This window comes from Nerophis ophidion, linkage group LG05, assembly GCF_033978795.1.
Source record: "Nerophis ophidion isolate RoL-2023_Sa linkage group LG05, RoL_Noph_v1.0, whole genome shotgun sequence".
NCBI classification, from domain to species: domain Eukaryota; kingdom Metazoa; phylum Chordata; class Actinopteri; order Syngnathiformes; family Syngnathidae; genus Nerophis; species Nerophis ophidion.
The window spans coordinates 45,086,894-45,107,824 of NC_084615.1; the positions used below are offsets into that span (position 1 = coordinate 45,086,894).

Below are 20,931 nucleotides of genomic sequence, written 5' to 3' on the forward strand. Positions count from 1 at the left end.
GAATGGTTATTTTCCTCTTTGTTCTGGAGGACACCACTTTCTTGGTTTCCAAATATAATTTGAAATGTGCAGTCATCAGACCATAGAACACCTTTCCACCTTGCATCAGTCCATTTTAGGTGAGCTCGGGCCCAGCCAAGCAGGAGGCGTTTCAGGATATTGTTGATAAATGGGTTTGGCTTTGCATAGTAGAGTTTTAACTTGCACTTACAGATGTAGCTACCAACTGTAGTTACTGACAGTGGTTTTATGAAGTATTCCTGAGCCCGTGTGGTGATATCCTTTACACACTGATGTCGGTTTTTGATGCAGTACCGCCTGAGGGATCAAAAGTCCGCAATATCATCGCTTACGTGCAGTGAGTTCTCCAGATTCTCTGAACCTTATAAAAACAGCTTCCCAAAAAATGCTCAGACTTTCACAAGAAACGACGGGGCGAGGTACACCCCTTTGTCCACAACTGCGTGAGCAAATAGTCAAACAGTTTAAGAACAACGTTTCTCAAAATGCAATTGCAAAAAATTTAGGGATTTCAACATCTACGGTACATAATATCATCAAAAGGTTCAGAGAATCTGGAGAAATCACTCCACGTAACGTAATGGCCGGAAACCAACATTGAATGACCGTGATCTTCGATCCCTCAGACGGCACTGTATCAAAAACCGACATTAATCTCTAAAGGATATCACCACATGGGCTCAAGAACACTTCAGAAAACCACTGTCACTAAATACAGTTTGTCGCTACATCTGTAAGTGCAAGTTAAAGCTCTACTATGCAAAGCGAAAGCCATTTATCAACAACATCCAGAAACGCCTGGGCCCGAGATCATCTCAGATGGACTGATGCAAAGTGAAAAAGTGTTCTGTGGTCTGACGAGTCCACATATCAAATTGTTTTTGGAAATATTCGACATTGTGTCATCCGGACCAAAGAAGAAGCGAACCACCTAGACTGTTATCGGCGCAAAGTTCAAAAGCCAGCATCTGTGATGGTATTGGCGTGCATTAGTGCCCAAGGCATGGGTAACTTAAACATCTGTGAAGGCACCATTAATGCTGAAAGGTACATACAGGTTTTGGAACATTATATGCTGCCATCTAAGAGCCGTCTTTTTCATGGACGCCCCTGCTTATTTCAGCAAGACAATGCCAAGCCACATTAAGCATGTGTTACAACAGCGTGGCTTCGTAAAAAAAAGAGTGCGGGTACTTTCCTGGCCCGCCTGCAGTCCAGACCTGTCTCCCATCGAAAATGTGTGGCGCATTATGAAGCGTAAAATACGACAGTGGAGACCCCGGACTGTTGAACGACTGAAGCTCTACATAAAACAAGAATGGGAAAGATTTCCACTTTCAAAGCTTTACCAATTAGTTTCCTCAGTTCTCAAATGTTTATTGGGTGTTGTTAAAAGAAAAGGTGATGTAACACAGTGGTGAACATGCCCTTTCCCAACTACTTTGGCACATGTTGCAGCCATGAAATTCTAAGTTAATTATTAATTGCAAAAAAAAAATTAAAGTTTATGAGTTTGAACATCAAATATCTTGCACTGTAAAAAAACAACAACTCATTTTTATGGTTAATTTACTATAAATTTCTACTGTAATTTTTACATTTTTTTTTTAATAGGTTAAAAAACTGTAGAACTGAAGACATTATCTGTAAATAAACAAACCGCCTGTTATTTTAAGTAATATGCCAGTAATGACAAACTATGTATATTTCTTTCTTTTTTTTACAGAAAAATACCAAATTAATTATACATATAATTTTCTGTTCTCTCAAATTACTTTCAAATTAATGTAAAATTACAGTAATTAACTTTCATTAAATATATAACTTGTTATATAAAAGTGTATGTCCATGCTAACAATCTAACAGTTTTATATGTAATTTTAAGGTAAATCTTATTTTTTTAATATTTATGTGTATTTTTACATTCAAGTCGAAAAATATATGTAGCCTTTTATTTAAAGGTATAAGCTCATACTAACAATTTAACATTTTTCTCTGTAGTATGACGTACGCCGGTGACTGCAAGACATACTTGTTCACAGCCAACAGCCACACAGGTCACACTGACGGAGGCCATCCAAACAACTTTAACACTGTTACAAGTATGCGCCACACTGTGAACCCACATCAAACAAGAATGACAAACACATTTCAGGAGAACATCTTCACCGTAACACAACATAAACACAACAGAAAAAATACCCAGAATCCCATGTGTTACAATATACACTCCCACCACCAAACCCCGCCCACCTCAACCGACGCATGGAGGGGGGCGGTGATGTGGGGGGTGGGGGGATTTGGGTGGTAGCAGGGGTGTAGCCCGGAAGAGTCAGCGCTGCATGGGATTCTGGGTATTTGTTATGTTGTGTTACAGTGAGGATGTTCTCCTGAAATGTGTTTATCATTTTTGTTTGATGTGGGTTCACACTGTGGCGCATATTTGTAACAGTGTTAAAGTTGTTTGTACGGCCACCGTCAGTGTGACCTGTATGGCTGTTGACCAAGTATGTCTTTCAGTCCCTATCATATGTCTGTTAAAGCCATACACATCACGCGTTCAAGTCGACACGCTGATGGTTCGGTGAATGAGTGATCGCAGAGGGCGACAAAGCGCTGTCACGGTAAGCCCGTGATATATTCACCCAGGCAAACATCGGGTTAATCCTTCGAGACGGTCACCGAAAGTGTCGCGGTAAAATCAGTAGGATCAGTAAGTATGTTGTTAGGGCGGTATAGCCATTCATAGAAGGTGAACTCCCTTTGCACCAAGTTCCTGCATCCAGTGCCCCCGTCCCCCGGTAAAGTGAATGTGAGACCCCTGATCCTAACAATTCATAAAAAATCGGTAAAATAATGGTATTTTTCTGTGGAACTGCCAGCATCGTCACTTCATTAAAGGTGGTTACTCTTAATAATTTAGTAAAAATCTGTAAAATTACTATATTTCTCCGCAAAAAGTTTCCTGAAAATTTCTTTCAATATTATGTTTTTGATCATTATTTGGTTTACAATGTTTTACTTTGATTTTATGGTTTTCGTTTGGCAGCCGTAGCTGCCAGTAGATGATCGTTTTTCTACATAATTTTTTTTTACAATGTGTTTTTGTAGTGCATTCAATTGAATATGGGTTAAAAAGGATTTGCAAATCATTGTATTCTGTTTTTATTTACCTCTAACACAATTTCCCAACTCATATGGAAACGGGGTCTGTATATATATATATATATATATGTCTATATATATATATATATATATATGTCTTGATTGGATTATCCAGAGAATAGTGCAAACACATTTGGAACCTCAAAGACAATAATGTTGAATATTCAATAACATGGCAAATTCTTGCATCCTGCACACCTTACAACAGTGGTAATAAAAGATGCAACCTATGCTTAAAAGAGAAACTGTTTATTATATATCATCCAGATCTATCATCCCTCAACAAGCGCAGTGAAATCATTTCAACATGCCGCCACAGACGGAAACACCTCCTAGGTAACACATGAGCCAATCACCACACCCTACGCCTGCTTGTACCCACCCACTCTGTGCCCTATATAAACCATTGTATGTGAATGCTTCCATTAAAATCTCCTGATGATTGAGGGAACCCCTCATGAAACAGTTCTGTAGAGATTAAGTAGTCTTGTGATTTTTTCCCACACCTACATATATATATATATATATACACATACACATATATATATATATATATATATACACACATATATATATATATATATATATATATATATATATATATATATATATATATATATATACTAGGGCTGCAAATCTTTGGGTGTCCCACGATTCGATTCAATATCGATTCTTGGGGTCACGAATCGATAATATATACATTTTTTCGATTCAACACGATTCTCGATTCAAAAACGATATTGTTCCGATTCAAAACAATTCTGTATTAATTCTATACATAAGATTTCAGCAGGATCCACCCCAGTTTGCTGACATGCTAGCAAAGTAGTAGAGTTAAAAAAAAAAAAGCTTTTATAATTGTAAGGGACAATGTTTTATCAACTGATTGCATTAATGTAAACACAAAAATGTAAATCCAAGACAATATGTTGTCTGATTCATTCATGCTTTCACAAATTTGAACTAGAACAAAACATTTTAACATCTGACTGAATTTGACACTCAGTTACGAATCACTCAGTTACCAGAACAATAAAATACAGTGTTATAACTCCTGTGACTGTAATATCAATATAATACAATTGGTAGGCTAGGCTAGCGGACAGTCTGTGCCAGAACTTGCCCAAACATTACCATTATTTATGCAAAAATACTTTAACTGTTCATTAGGAACTACTTCTTTGTGTAAAACAACACAATAAATGATTCATAAATCAAATGAGCTTAGGCTAGCTGCCTCTATATTTCTGAGAACATGCTACTTCCAAAAATAAAATTACACAAATACTAGTTAGTTATATCTCTATATTTTTTTAACAAAACTCAAAAGCAGTAATAAAATGTCTGTAACATAAATAAAATTGGTAGGCTTAGGCAAGCTGCCTTTATATTTCTGAGAACTACTGAGAACCAAAAATAAAATTAAACAAATACTGTTATTTCTCTTTTTTTCTTAACAGTAAATCACAAAAGTGCTGGACACAACTTTGTCAGTGTAGGATAGGAGGATTATTATCCATCATTCAGCAATCACTAATCTGTAGGTTCTTTTGCAGGAAAATAAGATGATCAACATGTTCTGGAGATAGACAGCTCCGCTGCGCTGTCACTACATCTCCAGCAGTGGAGAATACTCTCTCTGCTGCAACACTTGTACCTGGGATACATAGAAACCGTTTAGCTAATTTGGCTAGTAGAGGAACATCGCTCTCTTTGAACTTCCACCAGTCAAGGGGGTCTTCTGTGAGAGAGTGTGCAGGTTCTTCTAAATACTTCTTCAGCTCCTCCTCAGCTCTGGTACTGGCTGATTTTGTATCAATTCTGTCCTCAGTGAATGTCTTCCCCAGCAGATTCACCAGTGTGGCAGATGTTGTTCTTCTTTTTGGGGCAGGGCCTTCTTCTTGGCCTGACTCTGGCTCCACAGGACTGCTGTTAGCCTCACCTGTTCCTGCAAGAAAAATATGTTTTATTTTTGTCCATAAGAAGATTATAGGTAGGTAATAATAGGCAGGTATGACATCACATTATACAGTGTAGTTTCAACAGATTTATAACATACTGTGCACACAGGTGTGATTTAAAAATGTGTAATAATATATAGTGGGTTCATTTTAATTGTACCTTAAGTGCTGCAGCCTCTGTTATCAGTCTGGCATGGATGATGTCCAGCTGCTCATGTCCAGCAAAGAAAGGCAGTACTTTAGACCTGGGGTCGAGTGCAAAGGCCATGTGGAGAAGGTTTTTAGTCTTCTCACTGCTGTATCTTGTTACCAGGTGGTCATGTACCGCTCGTTTGATGTCTCGGACATGTGGGGGGTCAGCCAAGTCCCCCTTTGTGTCATGAAGCAGCTGGGTATTCAATGGAGCTATGACTGACAGTGTGGGTGACGAATCCTCTGACATGATCTTGGTGGCATCTTTCAATGGCCTGAGTGTCATAGCCATGTCTTCAGCATACTTGATTTCTGCATCACTTAGCATGGAGGTGTCAGCAGTATTATATTTTCTCACTCCAGGAGAGACGAGAGCGGCACATATAGCAGGCAGGTGCTTCAGAAACCGTTCAACCATATCGTGTGCACGGTTCCACCTGGTTGTAAAGTCGGTTATCAACGTGTTGTCCGTGATCCCCTTCTCAGCCTGACTCGCTTTCAGGGCCTCACGCGCAATGGTACTCCTGTGGAAGTATCCAGTGATTTGCCTGATCCTCCCTAGCACCTGTGACAGAGTACCAATCTTCAGAGCCTTCTGGGCTGCGAGGTTGAGCGTGTGTGCATAACACGTTATGTGTGTTAGCTCATCAAGCTGCATAGCAGTAGTCATGTTAGGTGCGTTATCTGTAACAATCACCAAGTCAGTGAGCATCAGCCCCCATTCCTTTGCGACAGAGTGAAATGTTTCATTCACGTTAACAGCAGTATGGCTTTCATGGATTACCCTTGTTTGCAAGACTTGAGACTGGAGCTGTCATTCATCTGTGATGTAGGGCGCGGTGAATGTAGCGTATGACTCTGTGGTCCTAGAGATCCAGTGATCACAGGTAAGAGCTACTCTGCTAGCTATAGTCACAGCTTTCCCCACGTTTAGCTTTGTCTCTCTGTAAAGTGAAGGTACAATATTGTTTGTAAAAACCGAGCGTGATGGGATGTCATACCGTGGCTCAATAGTTTTAATCATGAACCTGAAGCCTTCTCTCTCCACAGCGCTGTATGGTCGCAGGTCTTTTGCAATGAAACAAGCGATGGATCTGGTTATCTTCTTTGCCCGTTCAGAACTGAATGGTAGTTTTGTAAAGTGGTGAAGTGTGCGTTGTTCAGTTGTCGGTGTTTGTGGATGATCCTTTTCCTCTGATAACTCTGGGTGTTGTCTGTCCAAGTGAGCGCGGGGATTTGAAGTATTCCCAAAATACTCAACTTTAGCGTTGCAAAGTCTGCAAATTGCATGAGTCCTGTCAAGCCCATTCTTGCCACGGTAAAATCCAAAGTATCTCCAAACGTCTGATTTCAAAGTCCGCGGAGGCGGTTGTATTCCTTCTTTAGGCTGCTTTGTTTCTTTTTCTTCTACCTGTATTTCAGCGGCAACACAACAACACTACACTTCCCTTGGTAGCTTGCCACCAGGAAGCCACGCTGCGTATTGCGCAATACCTACGGTAGCCCAGAAAGCACATACACTTTGCCAGGAGCGGGGGAAGAAAATCAATTTGAAAAAAAATGAGAATGGATACTGAATCGTACAATGTGAGAATGGCGATTTGATTTTGAATTGATTTTTTCCCCACATCCCTAATTGTTATGGTATTGCTGTGTATTGTTTTGTTGGATTGATAAAAATAGAAAAAATCGATTTAAAAAAAAAAGAGAATCGATTCTGAATCGCACACCCCTAATAGATACACACACACATACACACACACACACACACACACACACACACACATATATATATATATATAAATATATATATATATATATATATATATATATATATATATATATATATATATATATATATATATATATATATATATACAGTGAAGAAAATAAGTATTTGAACACCCTGCCATTTTGCAAGTTCTCCCACTTAGAAATCATGGAGGGGTCTGAAATTTTCATGGTATGTGCATGTCCACTGTATGAGAGATAACCTTAAAAGAAAAATCCAGAAATCACAATCAATGATATTTTAACAATTTATTTGTGTGATACAGCTGTAAATAAGTATTTGAACACCTGTCTATCAGCTAGAATTCTGAACCTCAAAAACTTTTTAGTCCGCCTTTAAAAGTCCTCCTCCACTCCACTGCATTATCCTGAATCAGGTGCACCTGTGTGAGGTCGTTAGCTGCATAAAGACACCTGTCAACTCCGTACAATCAGTAAGACCCAAACATTCAGCATGGCTAAGAGCAAAGAGCTGTCCAAAGACACCAGAGACAAAATTGTACAACTCCACAAGGATGGAAAGGGCTATGGAGAAATTGCCAAACAGCTTGGTGAAAAAAGGTCCGCTGTTGGAGCAATCATTAGAAAATGGAAGAAGCTAAACGTGACGGTCAATCTCAATCGGAGTGGAGCCCCATGCAAGATATCCCCTCGTGGGGTCTCAATGATGCTAAGAATGGTGAGGAATCAGCCCAGGACTACACGGCAGGACTTGGTCAATGACCTGACAAGAGCTGGGACCACTGTTTCCATGGTCACTGTTGGTAATACACTAAGACGTCATGGTTTGAAATCATGCACGGCACGGAAGGTTCCCCTGCTTAAACCAGCACATGTAAAGACCCGTCTGAAGTTTGCCAATGACCATTTGGATGATCCAGAGGAGTCATGGGAGAAAGTTTTGTGGACAGATGAGACCAAAATTTACCTTTTTGGTCATAATTTCACTGTGTGTGTTTGGAGGTAGAAGAATGATGCGTACCATCCCAAGAACGCCATCCCTACTGTGAAGCATGGGGGTGGTAGCATCATGCTTTGGGGGTGTTTTTCCGCTCATGGGACAGGACGACTGCACTGTATTAAGGAGAGGATGACTGCAGCCATGTATTGTGAGATTTTGGCCAAAAACCTCCTTCCCTCAGTCAGATCATTGAAGATGAGTCGTGGCTGGATCTTCCAACATGACATTGACGCAAAGCACACTGCCAGAAAAAACAAGAAGTGGCTTTGTAAGAACCATATCAAGGTTCCGGAGTGGCCTAGCCAGTCTCCAGACATAAATCCAATTAAAAATCTTTGGAGGGAGCTGAAAGTTTGTGTTACTCAGCGACAGCCCAGAAAGCTGACTGATCTAGAGAAGATCTGTGTGGAGGAGTGGGCCAAAATCCCTCCTGCAGTCTGTGCAAACCTGGTGGAGAACTACAGGAACAATAATTTCCAACAAGGGCTACTCTATCACATATTAATGTTGGTGTTCAAATACTTATTTTCAGCTGTATCACACGAATAAATTGTTAAGAAATCATTGATTGTGATTTCTGGATTTTTCTTTTTAGGTTATCTCTCATACAGTGGACATTCACCTACCGTGAACATTTTAGAACCCTCCATGATTTCTAAGTGGGATCATTTGCTAAATAGGAGGGTGTACAGTTGGTACAAAATGCGGCTGCTAGACTTTTGACAAGAACAAGAAAGTTTGATCATATTACGCCTGTACTGGCTCACCTGCACTGGCTTCCTTTGCACTTAAGATGTGACTTTAAGGTTTTACTACTTACGTATAAAATACTACACGGTCGAGCTCCATCCTATCTTGCCGATTGTATTGTACCATATGTCCCGACAAGAAATCTGCGTTCAAAAGACTCCGGCTTATTAGTGATTCCTAAAGCCCAAAAAAAGTCTGCGGGCTATAGAGCGTTTTCCGTTCGGGCTCCAGTACTCTGGAATGCCCCCCCCGGTAACAGTTCGAGATGCTACCTCAGTAGAAGCATTTAAGTCTCACCTTAAAACTCATTTGTATACTCTAGCCTTTAAATAGACCTCCTTTTTAGACCAGTTGATCTGCCGCTTCTTTTCTTTTTCTCCTATGTCCCCCCCTCCCTTGTGGAGAGGGTCCGGTCCGATGACCATGGTTGAAGTACTGGCTGTCCAGAGTTGAGACCCAGGATGGACTGCTCGTCGGGACCCAGGATGGACCGCTCGCCTGTGTATCGGTTGGGGACATCTCTACGCTGCTGATCCGCCTCCGCTTGAGATGGTTTCCTGTGGACGGGACTCTCGCTGCTGTCTTGGATCCGCTTTGAACTGAACGCTCGCGGCTGTGTTGGAGCCACTATGGATTGAACTTTCACAGTATCACGTTAGACCCGCTCGACATCCATTGCTTTCGGTCCCCTAGAGGGGGGGGGGGGGGGGGGGGTTGCCCACATTTTAGGTCCTCTCCAAGGTTTCTCATAGTCAGCATTGCCACTGGGTGGGAATTCTCCCTGCCCACTGGGTGTGAGTTTTCCTTGCCCTTTTGTGGGTTCTTCCGAGGATGTTGTAGTCGTAATGGTTTGTACAGTCCTTTGAGACATTTGTGATTTAGGGCTATATAAATAAACATTGACTGATTGATTGATTGAGTGTTCAAATACTTATTTTCTTGACTGTATACACACACACACATATATATATATATATATATATATATATATATATATATATATATATATATATATATGATATATAAATAAATGGGTTGTACTTGTATAGCGCTTTTCTACCTTCAAGGTACTCAAAGCGCTTTGACACTACTTCCACATTTACCCATTCACACACACATTCACACACTGATGGAGGGAGCTGCCATGCAAGGCGCCAACCAGCAACCATCAGGAGCAAGGGTGAAGTGTCTTGCTCAGGACACAACGGACGTGACGAGGTTGGTTCTAGGTGGGATTTGAACCAGTGACCCTCGGGTTGCGCACGGCCACTCTACCACTGCGCCACGCCGTCCCTTAATATATATATCCTATATATAATATACATATATGTATACACTAGGAGTGTGGGGAAAAATCAATTCGAATACGAATCGAATCCGTTGTGCGATTCAGAATCGATTCTAATTTTTTTTAATCTATTTTTTTTATTTTTTATTATAATTATTTTTTTAATCAATCAACAAACCACTACACAGCAATACCATAACAATGCAATCCAATTCCAAAACCAAACCTGACCCAGCAACACTCAGAACTGTAATAAACAGAGCAATTGAGAGGAGGCACAAACACGACACAGAACAAACCAAAAGTAGTGAAACAAAAATGAATATTATCAACAACAGTATCAATATTAGTTATAATTTCAGCATAGCAGTGATTAAAAATCCCTCATTTACATTATCATTAGACATTTATAAAAATTTAAATAAAAGAACAATAGTGTCACAGTGGCTTACACTTGCATCGCATCTCATAAGCTTGACAACACACTGTGTCCAATGTTTTCACAAAGATAAAACAAGTCTTATTTTTGGTTCGTTTAATAATTAAAACAAATTTATATTATTGCAATCAGTTGATAAAACATTGTCCTTTATAATTATAAAATGTTTTTTTTTTAATCTACTCTTCTGCTAGCATGTCAGCAGACTGGGGTAGATCCTGCTGAAATCCTATGTATTGAATGAATACAGAATCGTTTTGAATCTGAAAAATATCGTTTTTGAATCGAGAATCGCGTTGAATCGAAAAAAATCGATATATAATCGAATCGCGACCCCAAGAATCGATATTGAATCGAATCGTGGGACACCCAAATATTCGCAGCCCTAGAATACACATATATATATATGTGTATATACAAACACCTTTTCCAAATGAGTTGGGAAATGTGTTAGATGTAAATATAAACGGAATACAATGATTTGCAAATCCTTTTCAACCCATATTCAATTGAATGCACCACAAAGACAAGACATTTGATGTTCAAACTCATAAACTTTTTTTTTTTTTTTGCAAATAATAATTAACTTAGAATTTCATGGCTGCAACTCATGCCAAAGTAGTTGGGAAAGGGCATGTTCACCACTGTGTTACATCACCTTTTCTTTTAACAACACTCAATTAACGTTTGGGAACTGAGGAAACAAACTGTCGAGGGTTTGAAAGTGGAATTCTTTACCATTCTTGCTTGATGTACAGCTTAAGTTGTTAACAGTCCGGGCTCTTGTTGTCGTATTTTACGCTTCATAATGCACCACACATTTTCGATGGGAGACATGTCTGGACTGCAGGCGGGCCAGGAAAGTACCCGCACTCTTTTACTACGAAGCCATGCTGTTGTAACACGTGGCTTGGCATTGTCTTGCTCAAATAAGCAGGGGCGTCCATGACAACGTTGCTTGGATGACAACATACGTTGCTCCAAAACCTGTATGTACCTTTCAGCATTAATAGTGCCTTCACAGATGTGTAAGTTACCCATGACTTGGGCACTAATGCACCCCCATACCATCACAGATGCTGGCTTTTGAACTCTGCGCCTAGAACAATCCAGATGGTTATTTTCCTCTTTGTTCTGGAAGACACCACGTCCACAGTTTCCAAATATACTGTAATTTGAAATGTGGACTCGTCAGACCACAGAACACTTTTCCACTTTGCATCAGTCCATCCTAGATGAGCTCGGGCCCAGCGAAGCCGCCGGCCTTCCTGTGTGTTGTTGATAAATGACTTTCGCTTTGCATAGTAGAGTTTTAACTTGTACTTACAGATGTTGCGACCAACTGTAATTACTGACAGCGGTTTTCTGAAGTGTTCCTGAGCCCATGTGGTGATATCCTTTACACACAGATGTTGGTTTTTGATGCAGTACCGCCTGAAGGATCAAAGGTCCGTAATATCATTGCTTACGTGCAGTGATTTCTCCAGATTCTCTCCGTAGAAAGTAAAATCCCTAAATTCCTTGCAATAGCTCGTTGAGAAATGTTGTTCTAAAACTGTTTAACAAATTGCTTACAACTTGGTGACCCTCACCCCATCCTTGTTTTTGAATTACTCAGCATTTCATGGAAGCTGTATTTATACACAATCATGCCACCCAACTGTTCCCAATTAGCCTGCACACCTGTGGGATGTTCCAAATAAGTGTTTGATGAGCATTCCTCAACTTTATCAGTATTTATTGCCACCTTTCCCAACTTCTTTGTCATTTGTGGCTGGCATCAAATTCTAAAAATTATAATTATATGCACACAAAAAAATGTTTATCAGTTTGAACATCAAATATGTTGTCTTTGTAGCATATTCAACTGAATATGGGTTGAAAATGATTTGCAAATCATTGTATTCCATTTATATTTACATCTAACACAATTTCCCAACTCATATAGGAACGGGGTTTGTATGTGTGTGTGTGTGTGTGTGTGTGTGTGTGTGTGTGTGTGTGTGTGTGTGTGTGTGTGTGTGTGTGTGTGTGTGTGTGTCCTCACGTACATAACAAGCAGATTTGGTCACATTTTCAGTAGAGACATAAATCCATAAAAGAAGCAAACTTCATGAATTTCTTTGGTGACAAACAAGTATGTGTTCTATTCACGCTAACACAAAAAATAAGAGTTGTAGATAGGGCTGGGCGATATGGCCTTTTAATAATATCTCGATATTTTAGGACATGTCACGATATATATCTCGATATTTTGCCTTAGCCTTGAATTAACACTTGATGCATATAATCACAGCAGTATGATGATTCTATGTGTCTACATTAAAACATTCTTCATACTGCATTAATATATGCTCATTTTAAACTTTCATGCAGAGAGGGAAATCACAACTAAATCATCCATTCATTTTCTATCGCTTGTCCCTTCTTTGGAGTCGTGGGGGGTGCTGGTGGCTATCTCAGCTGCATTCGGGCGGAAGGCGGGTTATACCCTGGACAAGTCGCCACCTCATCGCAGGGCCATCACGGATAGACAGACGACATTCACACTCACATTCACATTCTAGGGTCAATTTTGTGTTGCCAATCAACCAAGTCAATTGACCAAAACTGTATATACTAAACATTTATTAAGCAGCGGCACAATCAATCATGTAATTTCCAAAACATAAAGTGCAAGATTTTCAGTGACATTTTAAAACAAGCTATGAGTGCACTTTTGTGCATGATATCACTAAGATGAAATATCAAAAAACCCTAAATTAAAGTGCACTTTTTGTACAGAACGCCACTACAATAGTTTAAAACAAATAAAGTGCACTTTTGTGTATGATGTCACTCAAGATATTTCAATAACTGTCAAATAAAAATGAGCTGCATAATAGGAAATCCAATAGTGTATGTCCTTCGCTATGTGGTAGGTTTCTGCGGACATTATCTTCTGTTGTTGACTATTTTTTTCATACGGTGTTGATCTGGAAATGGTTGCTTGGGCATTTTGTGGGTGTGGCACCGAATGGGGATGTTGACATGCGGAGTTTCAAGCACTCCTTAGTCTTTCGCGGGTGACTTTTCAAACGATGCTACAAAGTAGCGATAATGTTACATTTTGTAGCAACGCTTTTACTGCATACTTGACTTACTACGGTTGTCTGTCCAACATCTTCCCACTTGAAGCCAAACCACCGCCAGACGATGGACCCCAGGCTGTTTTTCTTGGGAATTCATTCTTCTTCCTTCATTTGTTACCAGATTCGCACCTTCTTTCTCTCGAATTTCCACTCGCAACGCACCGCTTGCACGTCATTTATCAACAACACACAGGAAGGCCGGCGGCTTCGCTGGGCCCGAGCTCATCTAGGATGGACTGATGCAAAGTGGAAAAGTGTTCTGTGGTCTGACGAGTCCACATTTCAAATTACAGTATATTTGGAAACTGTGGACGTGGTGTCTTCCAGAACAAAGAGGAAAATAACCATCTGGATTGTTCTAGGCGCAGAGTTCAAAAGCCAGCATCTGTGATGGTATGGGGGTGCATTAGTGCCCAAGTCATGGGTAACTTACACATCTGTGAAGGCACCATTAATGCTGAATGGTCCATACAGGTTTTGGAGCAACGTATGTTGTCATCCAAGCAACGTTGTCATGGACGCCCCTGCTTATTTGAGCAAGACAATGCCAAGCCACGTGTTACAACAGCATGGCTTCGTAGTAAAAGAGTGCGGGTACTTTCCTGGCCCGCCTGCAGTCCAGACATGTCTCCCATTGAAAATGTGTGGTGCATTATGAAGCGTAAAATACGACAACAAGAGCCCGGACTGTTAACAACCATGACGCTGCCTCTCTGGGTGTATGACGTTGCACGTGCGACCGTATGTGACGTATGTAAGAAGGTGCACTTGTTTTATGTCTCTGTGAGAAGGAGAGACAAGAAAGAGTGACACACACCTGTAGTGTAATGCCCGCAGCTAAAAGCAACAGCGTGAGAATGTATCCTCAATGATAACGATATAGTCATTTTCTATATCGCACAGAGACAAACTCGCGATATATCAAGTATATTTGATATATCGCCCAGCCCTAATTGTAGAAATGATTGAAAACGAAAAACAGTCATGACATTATGTTTTTCACAAGTGTATGTAAACTTTTGATCGCAATATACAGTATACATATATATATATATATATATATATGTGTGTGTGTATATATGTATATATATATATATATGTATATATGTGTATGTATTTATGTGTATATGTATATATATGTATGTGTGTGTGTGTATATATAATATATATATATATACATATATATGTATATATATATATATATATATATATATATATATATATATATATATATGTAAATGTAAATGGTAAATGGGTTATACTTGTATAGCGCTTTTCTACCTTCAAGGTACTCAAAGCGCTTTGACACTATTTCCACATTCACCCATTCACACACACATTCACACACTGATGGCGGGAGCTGCCATGTAAGGCCCTAACCATGACCCATCAGGAGCAAGGGTGAAGTGTCTTGCTCAAGGACACAACGGACGTGACTTGGTTGGTAGAAGTTGGGGATCGAACCAGGAACCCTCAGGTTGCTGGCACGGCCACTCTACCAACCGCGCCACGCCGTCCCCAAATGTGTGTATATTTATGAGTTCTCCAAACTGCTTGACAGCGCTCACAAGCCCCTGATGCCCATTTATTCCTCCCCCTACTCCATATACATTTTTGCTTTTGTTTAGTTATTGTGTACTATTGACTTTGTTTTGATCAAACAATTGTATGTGATATTACAAAATAAGGAACTAGTTCAATATATTGTGTTGATATTTTTAAACTGTCATGGATGATCGGAATCAGCAGCATAAAACCCTGATTGGAACATCCCTATCGCAAACACATAAACTTCAAAACATTTTTTAGGAGGTTTTCAAAAATAATGTAAAACTTCTGTTAAAGTTTACTCTTGTGGAACGATACACCATGACATTTGCATTCAAGGTCAAAAGAATGACATTTATACACTGCCTAAAAGTAGCCCTGTGAAAAATTGGTTGTACATTTTTCACTCTGCCTCTTAAACGAATCGGAATCGTTGGGAACTGGATTGAAACAAGGAACTGAAATTGTCCAAATTCATAGTATGCCTGATCGTAACTCTCCTGTTTATTGTTTATTTTTTAAATTAAATTGGCTCTAGTGTGTGAATGTGAGTGTGAATGTTGTCTGTCTATCTGTGTTGGCCATGTGATAAGGTAGCGACTTGTCCAGGATGTACCCCGCCTTCCGCCCGATTGTAGCTGAGATAGGCACCAGCGCCCCCCGTGACTCCGAATGTGACAAGTGGTAGAAAATGGATGGATGGATGGATTATTGTGATGTAAGGTGGGTCTTAGGTTGAGCTATGACAGTCTGGACAAAATATTGTGTATATTATTATTGTGATGCTGCTCATGCGTCAACTCTGTCAGAAAACAGTGAAAAAGAAATAAATATGTGTTAGTTGCTCTACGAATTAAAAATATCTGCTGTGATTTTTACCATAATAATAATCATTTATGATTACTTTCTGCAATGGGTGCCATTTTTGTCTTTGCACTTGCCTGCTGTGATAGCTGAAGGAAATGTTGCAAAGGAGGACAGAAGGAGGTCATATTTAAAATGGGCGGTGATGATGAAATGATAGCATTGGAGCAAGCCTGCTGGCTCGGAAATTTTTCCTGAATACTGCTGATCAAGCCACAGTGAATCTTTCACGACCTATTTTTTTTATTTGCCAGAGACAACTTCACCGAGTCCCGCACAGAAATTACAATTCCCTCAGAGAGATGCTGTCGCCGCCTTAAAATGGGAGACTAAAAATGTCACTCACTCTGAGCGCAGCCATGGCCCGACAATCGTAACTTCCGCAAATTGGAATCACTCCATTTTATCGGAATCCATTCCAAACAAACATATAAAATTGTGGACATATTCCTTTGGCCGTGATTAACATTGGAATGACATCACAGCAATCTGACTGGACACCCAGGAAGTGCTTTAATCATTCCAATGCTGTGACATCATTGCTTTCCTGCCTGTGATCTCATCCAGTATGATCATCCAGCTGAAAAAGGCTGAATATGTCAGACATCAAGTGTTTTGGCGGAGAGATTAAAAAGCTCATCAGACTTAAGATTCATTGATAAGTGTGCCAGGGTTTTCCTTGATATATTTTGCAGTACATACAGTACAGTGTATGTCCTCTGCAGTTGACTTACATCTGTGGACATACATATCCGGGCTTTTTTTTCCAAAATGTTTAACCCAAACAAAATAAAGCAGTGGACATTTCAGGCTCTGTGGTGTATACATCCATGTTTATGAGGCCCTGAGATGTGTACGTTCAGTTGATGAGGGCCTGAGATGTGTACAATCAGTTGATGAGGGCCTGAGATGTATACACGTTCAGTTGATGAGGTCCTGAGATGTGTACGTTCAGTTGATGAGGGCCTGAGGTGTATACACATTCAGTTGATGAGGGCCTGAGATGTGTACAATCAGTTGATGAGGGCCTAAGATGTATACACGTTCAGTTGATGAGGGCCTGAGATGTGTACGTTCAGTTGATGAGGGCCTGAGATGTGTACGTTCAGTTGATGAGGGCCTGAGATGTGTACGTTCAGTTGATGAGGGCCTGAGATGTGTACGTTCAGTTGATGAGGGCCTGAGATGTGTACGTTCAGTTGATGAGGGCCTGAGATGTGTACGTTCAGTTGATGAGGGCCTGAGGTGTAAACACGTTCAGTTGATGAGGGCCTGAGATGTGTACGTTCAGTTGATGAGGGCCTGAGATGTGTACGTTCAGTTGATGAGGGCCTGAGATGTGTACGTTCAGTTGATGAGGGCCTGAGATGTGTACGTTCAGTTGATGAGGGCCTGAGATGTGTACGTTCAGTTGATGAGGGCCTGAGATGTGTACGTTCAGTTGATGAGGGCCTGAGGTGTAAACACGTTCAGTTGATGAGGGCCTGAGATGTGTACAATCAGTTGATGAGGGCCTGAGGTGTATACACGTTCAGTTGATGAGGGCCTGAGATGTATACACGTTCAGTTGATTAGAGCCTGAGGTGTATACACGTTCAGTTGATGAGGGCCTGAGATGTGTACAATCAGTTGATGAGGGCCTAAGATGTATACACGTTCAGTTGATGAGGGCCTGAGATGTATACACGTTCAGTTGATTAGAGCCTGAGGTGTAAACGTTAATGTTGTCTGCTGCTCTGACTGGCCAGAGCTCTGACTGTGCAATGAGGCGGAGACGAGCTGCTTCTTCCAGGCTGGAATTGCGTTAAGGATGTGATATTGATTCACCCTATGAAGATTGAGGCTCATTTCTTTTCCTTTCCATGGAAAACTCAGCGGAACGTGAAACGAATGCTCCCAAGTGTAATCCCTACAAAACGCCCTTTCCTTCAGCAAGGTCTAAAGACAGGAAAGGAAATATCTATCGCTGTCCCCCTAATTTGCATTTAATTACAGGCGTTCCACTGAGATTTGCATAACAGGTTGCAGTCATCAGGTACATGAACAAATAAGTAGATAATCAATGTGCGCATTCATTAATCACACACACTTCATCTTTAAATGTCACACCCCTTCAGAAAGTCATTATTCTGCAGATTGGGCTGTTCATTACGCAGAGCTGACTGAAGAGGGCCACAAATAAAGTCGAAAACGGATAATCTACTGATGCACTGACCGTCATATCTTCTCCCAGTCAATCAAAACCTGCTTTACTGGCTGTCAACATGTCTTTTTGCTCTCGGAGAACACAACAGACTGACAGCACACGCCCACACATGCGCGCCAGTGGGTGGATTTGTGCCTAATAGAGGTAGCACGCTCGACAACCCCCAGCTATGGAAACAGCAGCAGTGTACAATAGCACAGCCTATCTATGCTCTCCCAGGAGCGCCTTTTCCAGAAAAGCCCAGAATGGCCTGCCTCATCCTGCACACCGCCGGGCCGGCAGCGGGGTCACAGGGGAAATGTTTTCAGATGGTCCAACTTATGTTGAGAAATCCTTTGCAATCCGCGTCCAGGCAGGGAATTGCCTGGAGGCTAATGAGATGTCTGGCTCCCTACTTGCAGTTCCCCGCCATGGCACCTGGCAGTGCCGTGCCAAGAGCCTCACCTGGATTTTTCTCAGAGTAAAGCAGATGGGTGTGTACTCCGGCCAAAAATGCTCCTCATTTAGCCTATGGCAAAATGACTCCACCAAGACAGCAAAAACATATTTGCAGTGATTAGAAAAACATGGATGTTGCTTTGGCTGCCTGATTAACTCTTGTATCAAGTCCTGATGTTTATGAGGACTTGACACATACGCACTGTCCTTCTTTTTTCTCTCTCACGCAATGTTTTCTGCCATCGCCAGAAAGCAATAACTCTTGGGTGACGGCTGTGATGCCATGGCAACACTGCAAACGTCACTTTGAAGGCGAGATGCAATCAGGGGCTCATTTGAAGATCACCTAATGACATTTAGAACAAAGAATCCCCGCCGGAGAGGAGAAGACCCGGACAATTTAGTCACGGATAACAAATTAGGTTTTGGTTAAAGCCCAGAACATTGTAGGGCTGGTGTTGCTCGCTAATGGCGTGTGAATGGTAAGAGAAGCCATTCGCACTCGTGCTAGTTTTCATCTTGCTCTTACTGATACTCCGCTGGGTACAAAAAGCGTGAAGGTGACGGGTATCGCTTTGATTGTTGTTTGTTTAATGAACAAAATTACCAGGTGGAACTCTTCTACTTTTCAACCGTTGCCCACAAAATGGTGAAAATTTGTCAAAACAAGCACACCTGTTGGCCGTTATATAATTTTTCTGACTAGCACACCACATGATGGCACCATTATTAAATCCCAGATATGTGAAAATGACTTGTAATTTCTTACACAGTTCAATGTTCTGGAGCAAAAAAAAAAAAAAAAAGCAATGGACTTTAAGGTGATAATTTGGTACACACCTTTTTAAGGGGCCGACAAAAAAAATGTTTTTATAATTTGATCAGGATTGGTTAGAAAACATGGCAGCCTTCAAACAAAGTTAAAGTTAAATATTTAAAGTACCCATGAATGTCTCACACACACACACTAGATGTGGCCCAATTATTCTCTGCATTTGACCCATTTCCCTTGATCAGCCCCTGGGAGGTGAGGGGAGCAGTGAGCAACACTGGTGGTTGCGCACAGGAATTATTTTTGGTGATTTAACCCCTAATGCCAACCTTTGATGCTGAGTGCCTGGCAGGGAGATAATGGGTACCATTTACATATTTACACTGAGCAACTTTGACATTGTCCATAACAGGGGTGTCAAACTCATTTTAGATCGGGAACCACATGGAAAAAAATCTACTCCCAAGTGGGTCGGACTGGTAAAATCACGGAACGATAACTTTAAAAAAAAGACAACTTCAGATTGTTTTCTTTGTTTAAAAATAAAACAAGCACATTCTGAAAATGTACAAATCATAATGTTGTTGGGATTCTTTTTACACTCACATGTTGCGGTTAATGGTATTCTATCTTTACTTGTCGTTATTTATTCTTTCTAAAATAAATTATATGATAATGTTCATCAATCAACTCATTGGTGTTCATTTTCAATCTATCAAGATAAGAAAATAATATCAAAATCAAATTACAAGATGTCATTTATGTAGTTTGCTCCTTTTCCTCGACTGGTGCACTAACTAGCGGTTTATTTTTTTTTACATATGTAGCATCATCTACAAAAATACAAATAAATGCTATCTCGACATCTAGTGGACACATTTAAAACAGCAGTTTCTTTCATTTAAAAATTTCGGCTCATTTTTATACTTACAATCTGATCCCGCGGGCCGATTAAAACCTGTTCGTGGGCCTGATCCAGCCCGCGGGCCATACATTTGACCCCCCTGGTCTATAAGTCATTGAGCATTTGTGTAATAATGATACAACTTGGAGGATATTGTATCAATCATCACATTGTAGACATTTTCACCATATGAAAATGTTGCCCGGTGGTTCAATGTTGTGTTGTGGCTGTCACTGTGACTATAGTTTCTGAATGACAAAGGCAAAATGATATAATTTACTTTCAATTTATGTGACATTGTGTGGATTTACTTCCTGTTGTAGACACGATACTGTATTTTCCACTCTGTCCTAAGAGAGAAGACGTTATGTCTTGTATTCATGCTAGCATTTAGTAGCCAGCCAGCGACTAGCGCTCTATAGTAGCCTGTTAGCAATTAGTGCACCAACTGCCAGCAAGCAATTAGCACGCTAGTACAGTGTGTGTGTATGTGTGTGTGT

General features: G+C 40.5%; 2 protein-coding genes across 2 annotated transcripts in view; both read right to left on the reverse strand.

Moving 5' to 3' along the window:
- The window catches only part of lrfn5b (leucine rich repeat and fibronectin type III domain containing 5b), a 50,391-nt gene that overhangs the window by 20,273 nt on the left and 9,187 nt on the right, over positions 1 to 20,931 (reverse strand). The window lies entirely within an intron of this gene.
- LOC133553690 (E3 SUMO-protein ligase ZBED1-like) lies at positions 3,819 to 16,472 on the reverse strand. The gene is made up of 4 exons (XM_061902165.1): positions 16,458 to 16,472; positions 6,163 to 6,777; positions 5,308 to 6,063; positions 3,819 to 5,201 (listed from the first exon to the last, which is right to left on the reverse strand). Exons 1-4 carry the CDS (start codon positions 16,470 to 16,472, stop codon positions 4,710 to 4,712), a joined length of 1,878 nt encoding a protein of 625 aa, XP_061758149.1. The 3' UTR covers positions 3,819 to 4,709.